General features: G+C 31.7%; 1 protein-coding gene across 3 annotated transcripts; it reads right to left on the minus strand.

Moving 5' to 3' along the window:
• Positions 1-1,787: 1,787 nt before the first annotated feature.
• Positions 1,788-5,435, minus strand: LOC120086754 (uncharacterized). 3 transcript variants are annotated; one of them, XR_016531820.1, is made up of 5 exons: positions 5,214-5,435; positions 4,534-4,945; positions 3,755-4,293; positions 2,516-3,191; positions 1,788-2,125 (listed from the first exon to the last, which is right to left on the minus strand). XR_016531820.1 is itself a non-coding variant. In XM_039043541.2 (4 exons), the coding sequence occupies exons 2-4, from the start codon at positions 4,918-4,920 to the stop codon at positions 3,029-3,031; spliced, it is 1,089 nt and encodes a 362-aa protein (XP_038899469.1). In that variant the 5' UTR covers positions 4,921-4,945; positions 5,214-5,435; the 3' UTR covers positions 1,788-3,028. The 3 variants fall into 3 exon arrangements, 2 of the variants coding, with proteins under 2 accessions (XP_038899469.1, XP_038899468.1); XM_039043541.2 differs by having other exon boundaries at positions 1,788-3,191; XM_039043540.2 differs by lacking the exons at positions 1,788-2,125; positions 2,516-3,191 and having other exon boundaries at positions 3,390-4,293.
• Between the last annotated feature and the right edge of the window lie 2,938 nt (positions 5,436-8,373).

Genomic DNA, 8,373 nt, shown 5'->3' on the forward strand with positions numbered 1-8,373 from the left:
AATAGTGTTTTGTAATATGATATGCTAATAAAGAATGAAGTAATAAAAAATAATCAAAATAAATAATTAATAATGATTATATGTTCATAATGAACGATCAAATTAAAATTAATCTAAAAAATAATTACTTGATTATTCACAAAAAAAATAAAATATTCAATATTATTATTGAAAAAATGAAATCTTATACTAATTAAATTTAACTAATCCGAGTTTACTAATTAAATATATTTAAGATATTGTTAGCTAATAAATTAATAATTTATGTAAAAAAATAATTCCATTCATTTAATAAATTTTTATTATAAAAATAAGTTAAATAAATATTTTAATAGATTATTATTCATTTATTAAAATAAATATTTATATTATTTTTGTTAAATTAATATTAATTAATTTATTAATTATATTCAAAGTGAAATTATATAAAATGAAAAATATATGGCAAAGGGTAAGAGAACCCACAATTTTGGAAGGGAATAGAAAACTCTTAGTGCATATTCCCAGGCAAAGAGTTAAAAACTGTAAAACAAACCTGGGATTTGGATATTTTTGTCAATTTCGTGGTAACAATTTTGTTCTTGTACTTTTAATTTTGTAACCATTTTATCATTGGACTTTTGTGTATAACAATTTAGTCCTTGTATTTTCAAAATTATTAACAATTGTTACTATAGTCTTAAGTTATTATAGTTGAGTTATAATAGTTTGTGCTTGAGGTATAGATCATTTTAGTTTGGGTTATAATAGTATGTGTTTGAGGTGGAAATTATTTTAGTTTTAGAAGGAAATATACACTGTAGTAAAGAATAAAAAAATGATAAATGTAAAATAGTAAAAAAAAATATAGCAAATAATAAATAATACAACAAATCGAGATTTTGAAATAGTGTTGATTGTACTTAATTGGAGACTATAAAATAATATTTATCGTAGCAAAATGTGGTTATAATAGTCTAAGGATAGTCCTCACCCCATTAGTCTCTAAAGTAAAAAAAATTCATCAAAATTTGATGTCAACTTTTATCATTTTATGATGTAGACTTCGTATTTTATAAAAATATTGAGTCTTTAATTTGTTTGTCATTTTATTTTAAAAATCTTATCAAATCTTAACACTAATTCTACAATAAGGACTAAATCATCATAAATTTTAAAGTACAATGACTAAATTATTACATAGTAAAGTTGAAGGACTAAATTATTACAAAATTAAAAGTATAGAGACTAAATCATTACAAACCAAAATTCATGACTAAATTGTTACTCCTACAAAGGTTCATGGAATAAAAGTGATTTTTTACCTACTTTGTAATATGCATACTTTATAACTATTTATTTCTTGATTTTTTTTAAATTAATTACAAAACAAGTTTTTTTAAGCATCATGTGATAACCATTTGGGATTTTAAAGTTAGACTTGCTTTTTTACACTTTTTTTTACTATTTTTTACTATGGTTTTCATCTTTCTTAACTAAAGACTTAAATTTTTAATCAAATGCTAAAAATAAAAACAAATTTTTAATAACTTTTTTTAACGTTTATGAGCTTAATTTTCAAGAAAAATAAATAAACAAATATTTATCAATTGAGACTTAAGATTTTGAAAATTTTGATTATGTAATGATAATTCTAGAATTGGTTTCTTTCACATTGAACTAATCAGATAATTGATCACATCATTAATAAAAACTCAACATATGTAGACTAAAATAATCCAAGATCCCCCGGCATTGAAAAAGTTATAATCACATTATATGTAAATAAAATACTTGCCGAAACGAACTTAACTCAATTAACATATAATAAGTATTAACGACTATGAGATTGATAACTCAAATTTCTCCGTATTGTACTAAAAAAATATGTAAATAAAATACATGCTAATAAATCTAAGTTTAAAGATTGAATGAGTCACCTACTGGATTCGATAACAAAGAAATTAAAAAGCAGTGGTGGAGAAGGGAGCACGTTGCCTGTGTAAAGCACGAGGGCAAAATCCTCTCTTTACCAGCATCACCCGCCGACTCCGGCATGAAGATTTCCATGCAACAATGAGTAGCTGAGCATTCTCCTTAAACTTTGAAGCTCAATCTTCATTAAGTTGCTCAGCCGCTTCATTAACTGATAATAAGTTGAAAAACTAAATCATTAATTTCAAAGAAGTTAAACTTTTAATCTTCCAAAGCATTATTTTCTAACAATGTGAAATACAATTATAAGAGTTGGAAAATCATAAACTTCTGTCATTCACTGTCAGTGAATAGCAATGTCGATTTTGTTTGAAGATAGTTACTTTGAACTGCTATTCTCCGCCTTACCCAGTTGCTTTGCCAACTGGTCAGAAGAGGAGTATGAAAGATCAAAGCTATCTCTGTTCACTAAGAAAATTATCAGGTATTTGAAAGATTGCAGATAAAACAAACAGATATGTTTCTCTTCATCAATTATAGTATGTTTAAATTAACTTCTATGTGCTTCTAAGTGCGAAAATAATTTTTTTTAAACACTTACAAGTCCTTAGTGTTGCAGTTTGATGAGGATAAGAAAGGACCATCACAACCATTGCCCCTGTCGCCTGAAAAAATCTTGGCCACAATTGTTCATTCACAATACAAATTTCTACAGCATAAACGGTTTTTTCTTTCTGTTACCATAAAAAAGAACACGATCATTCCCTAACTGCAGGCCTGTACTGAGTTTAATCTACATTGTCCAGAATCCAGAGAGAATAACAAAACGAAGTATACAGCAATATGGATGTACGTAATGGTAGAGATCAAAAGTAGGAGAAGGTCAAATAACAATTCATAGCAACTGTGAAACCTACAGAAAATTTACTTTTATATGGTTTTCAGAATAACCCAAATGAATCAGGGGGGAGTTGAACAGAGTCTCTATATAACCAGTATTCAATTGAAGTTCTACGAACATAATAGATACAATGTCTAAATACTGGGGATTGTTATCATTTTTTCTTTTCTAAAATTGACTGGTTTCAGTTATCACCTTGCATCTCTACTGCTATCAAGCATAAATTAAATTAGATTTCAGGAAAGCATAAAAAAGCAAGAGATTACTCAACCAATGGCTTGCCGTAAGCACATAGGCAAGAAATTTGGACGTCATATCCCATGATGATCTACCGAGAAAAGAGCCAAGTATTTCCTCAAATGAAGTGCGCCATAGGCTGCCGAGGACATTATAAGATTAGATAGTTTACAACACAATAAGTACACAGTATACCCTGAGCAGATAAGAGGAAATGTAAGGACCCTTCACATGAAGTGGACAAAATTCATCTATGAACTCTTCAATATCCTAATGCTACCAAACAGACCGTATAAGTGAAACAAAAAGAGTGAAACTGATATTACAAAAAAAGAAAAAAGAAAAAAACTAGAAAGAAGTATTATTAATAACAGCAAGCCATTATCGTTTCCCAATAGTATATACAAATCAATTGGGTGCTTTCCAAGTTTCCAAACAAATGATGCACAGTGAAATCATACCCCACAAAATGATATCAAGGGATACAGAAGTAAAAATTAGAAGCAAAAAATAACTGTTCAAATCAATCATACGGATGTCCTTTTATTAGCAGACATTAGATTTCTCAGCTCCATCAAATATTCATCATTAGATACGTGAAGTGAAGCACGAATGTTTGACACCTCCCCTTCATCTTCCCAACTTAGAGGTCCAGAAGCATATAATGCCCTAATAAAAGAACGAAATACACTTAGCTCTGACCTGTGGGGTCTAGCTAATACTTCCTCATGGGAGCATGAATTTTCTTCCCCATGTCCCCTTCCTGTAGATGATTCCGCGTCACTGTAATAATCCATATTCTCAACTTTTTTACTACGACGAGCTACAGAAACAAATGGCACATTGAAAAAATCATCAGTGGAACTATTACTGCCGACAGAAGATGTACAATTATCTGTGTAAATGTGGGTTGAAGTTCCTGGAATAAGGTTGCCCTCTCTCAAACCAGCATCACCTGTAGTGACTTCGGTATTTTCAGTCGGAAAGTTTGAGCTCAATCTTAATCTAATTGTGTTCAACTCTTGGGTTGAGTACATATTGGTAGTTACCGCTGATGACCTAACATCTTTTTCAGTGACTTTCCTTTTCTGAACAGATACTTTGTGATCTATGAATTGACTAGGCAATGGCCTCTTTCGAGGTCCTGTAGGAAGCATTACCACAAGCTGTTGATCCTTGCTTCTCATCATGTTTGGCTCTATCTGCCTATTTCTAGACAATGAACCTGAATTTTCCATGGCCTGCCAAAGAAATATCGTATGAGATGACGGTTCAATAATGGTTTCAAGTACAAAATAATATGTAATTTGTAATACAACGCATACAGACAAATCACAGTAATCCAATAAGACAAAAAATCTGGCAAGCAAACATATGACTTCAGAATCCATATTACATAAACAAAAACACTGCAATTGTAAACAAAGTAAAATATGAAATAGGGTTTATGAAACTTTGTATGAACTTGTTAGAAGATGTACCTTCCCTAGGAGAATCCATTGTCCATCATGCCAAGCTTGTCGCATTCTCAGATTAGATTTCCTAACCATGACGTCTAATGGTGATCCAAGTAATCTTACTATATAGCAATTAACCCCAACGATCTTCAATATTTTTGCTTGTTTCCAGGAGGAATTATGGAAAGCTTCAGCAAGATCACCAACATCCCAAACATTTGAACCTTCAACAGGGGGAGGACAAGGCCTTATCGCCTTCCTCGGTACCTTCTCCATGGCTTCCTGGGATGAGAAAAATTTCACGCTATACAAACGACCATTCCCAGAAATAATTTCGGCACAACTCCATGAACCATTGGAAGCCTCCTTCTTACTCAACACCTCAACTTGATCCCCCTTCCTTAGTCTCATTCTTCCAATTATCCTAATTCTAACCCTGTAAATAACAAAAAAAAAAAAAAAAAAAAAAAAAAAAAAAAAAAAAAAAACGTTTCTACTCATTCAACCAGACAAAAATAGTAGCAATCAACATATAGAAAACAGGATATAAGTACAGTTTACAGAATCTAAAAAGAAAAACGAAACTCAAAACCAAAAAAAGAAAAGGGAAGCAACGTAGAAAAGCGAACGGAATCAAAAGAAGTGAAAATGCGGAATTGAAGTAACGAAACAATAAATTTAGAGGTAGAGAAAGCGATCGATACCTGAAGAAGAAGAATTAAGGCGTCTGAATCTTGCCAAGAAATTCTACAAAATTGAGTGAAAAGCAAAAACTTTTTTTGAGAGAGATTTTATGAGCAAAGAGTAATTTATAAAAACAAGTTTAAAATTCCTAAACCAATGGGGACTGGGAAGTAATACGGTGGTGCCGTGGTGGGGACGCTCCCGAATACTTCGCTCTCTAATTTCCTCCGTCTCTTGGCTGCTCTGTCTTGGCGGCGAAATCATTTGGGCCTATATCTTTGGACTTAAATATGGGCTTCGGCCCAATTCTCAAACTCAGCTTAATTATCCTCGTCCCTAATCTATGCTATCCCGGTCTAATTTTAGGTTAGTTTTTTCCTTGAATTTCCTAAATTTTTTAAATCTATCTTTAGTCCCTAAACTTTTATAAATAGGTTTAAAAATCTCTTAAATAATTAATTATTATTATTTAAAAAAATATTTCTTTTTGGTCCTTCAATTTTAAAGAATTTATACCTTTGGTCTCTAAAACAACACATGACCTCCTTTACTTGTTGACACTTTTCATGTTGGCTCCAGAAAACAATTCCAAATTGTAACATCCCAATTCCAGGAAAATTTAAGTTAATTATCTAAAATTATTGAGTTTAAATTTTACTTTTATTTGAAAAATTGGGATTAAATTGAAATAATTGAAAAACTTTTATTGGTTAAATTGAATTTAATTGATTAGATATTCAAACTAATTATCTTGAAAATATTGGATTTTGTTTTCCTTTGATTTTAGATTCTAGGGTCAACTTAAAAAATAATTAATTAATTAATTTTATGTGGTTTTGAATTGATTTAAATATTTGGAAAGATTTAATTTGTATCAAAAATCTTATGCCCTTTAATTTTGGTTTTTGAAGCCTAAATTAAGATAATTTGAAAAGTTAATTGATTTATAAATTTAATAGAATATTTCGAGATTTTGAAGATCTTGTGATAAAATATTTTATTTATCTTTTCAAAATATGAAAAAAAAAAAAAAAAGAATTGAAATTTTTTCGAAATTAAATGAGAGTGAAAAAAGGCCAAAAAAAATTGGGGAAGAAGCAATTCGGTTTTTCAGTTACAGCTTCCACAAAATTATCAATTGCTGAAGTTTAAACTGTTGGATCATGCTCAAATTTGGTCAGTCTGTTCGAGACATATAGAGTTTCATTTTGAATGGTTGGATCGTTGTTTGAAGCTCTAGTTTGTTCGTAATCATTGCTAAATAAAATCTGTAAAACTCGAAATTCTCCTTCTCTCTCACTCTCGTAAACCCTCCTTATACAAGACCCTCATTACCAGCCGCTAGCCTAAACAATTTATGTCGTCCAACAACAACACCCGCTGCCTATCTATGGTAGCCACGAGTCGACGCGCCATCAGCGGCCACTAACCAATCTTTGTCGAAATCTTGAGAAAAACCTTGGATAAGACTTATTTTTCCTTATAATTTGGGAAGTGAAATTCACCCATTTGATTTTGGGTAAATTAGTAACCTCTCTTTGGTGTGAAACTTAGATTCAATATTTGAAAGTTTTGAGACATTGACCATCGAGCTAGAGACCATTTTTAGTTTTGCAAAAAATTGGTAAAGATTTTGGGTAAATTGTTGGTTGGTTATTCTTTTGGATTGAGAGTAATAGTGAGAAAATTAAGTTATTGATTTTGGATTTAATTTTTGATCAAATTGGCTAATTGAATCAAGTTTTGGAATTTGTTTTTGACCAAGCCACAACTTTGGGTTGATTCAAATTTTTCAAAAGTTTTAAGGAATTATTTATGTGGACTTTTGTGACCAAGTTGAGGTAAGTGGTACTATTACCGGTGTCTTTGTGCCAGGCGGCCTAGATTAGATTTATAAAGTTAATTAATGGACTCTAGAAGCATGATTTTATCGTTATGATATACTTGTTGCATGACAGTTATAAGTATTATGAGCATGTTCGAATTTCTAATCAGTACTGAAATTATGTATGTGATGCATGAATAGACCAATAGGGCAGTTTACCGTCTCGCCTTGACGCATGTTTTATTTCAGAGGACCGACGGGTCTAGTTTCATATTTGACGGTGTGCCTACGGGCCGCTAGACATACGTGAGTCGACAGGTTCACATTCATGTTATTTTCATGTTTGACGGTGTGCCTACGGGCTGTTAGACATGCGTGAGTCGACAGGTTCACATTCATATTATTTTTCATGTTTGACAGTGTGCCTACGGGCCGTTAGACATGCATGAGTCGACAGGTTCACGTTCATGTTATTTTTCATGTTTGACGGTGTGCCTACGGGCTGCTAGACATGCGTGAGTCAATAGGTTCACGTTCATGTTATTTTTTCATATTTTAAGGTGTGCCTACGGGTCGCTAGACATGCGTGAATCGACAGGTTCACGTTCATGTTATTTTTCATGTTTGATGGTGTGTCTACGGGCCGCTAGACATGCGTGTCAAGGCAAGACAGTACGTCCTTTGGTTTCTTTTCATCATCTAAGGCAGATGTAGTTGTTTGAGCCACGGGCCCATCATTCTCTGCTCGTGGATGCATAGTCTGATCCTAGTAATGGGATCACTTACTGAGTATACCTTTCTTAATTTATGTTTTTCAGGTAAGGATAGGAACAGACCAATGGGTGACGAGAGGGACCTATGATCGTGCCATATGGGACATGTAAATCGCTTCCGCTCAGTTTACGTTTTCAAACTATTTAAAAAAAATTTATTTGAAACTCGATATTGGTCAAAATTTTATCTGTTTAAGTTATTTTTTTTCTTCATTATTTTAGGGGGCCCCGAACAAAGGTTTTACTTATTTATTATTTATTTTGAAAAACTGTCTTTATTATTTTAATGAAATTTATTTTCTTCAATGGTCAAAATATTTTGAATGTAAATGTGTAATTATGAGTAACGACCCTTATCAGAGTACTCAAAAGGTCGGGTCGTTACAATTGGTATCAGAGCCTAAGTTTTAAGTTCTGTAGACTGACTTACAATATAAGTCTTGGTTTTGTGTCCCTTATGGTTATTCACGGATCATTCGTCCTCGCCAGATATGTAATTTCATTAAATGTTTTATGGAAGATGTGTTTAAAAGCCTTCATGTCTAAGCTTTATGTATTGACTGGTTGTTATTACTAGTTTAA

The sequence above is a fragment of the Benincasa hispida genome, chromosome 9, assembly GCF_027475165.1.
Source record: "Benincasa hispida cultivar pf3 chromosome 9, pf3_genome.v1.1, whole genome shotgun sequence".
Taxonomy (NCBI): Eukaryota; Viridiplantae; Streptophyta; class Magnoliopsida; order Cucurbitales; family Cucurbitaceae; genus Benincasa; species Benincasa hispida.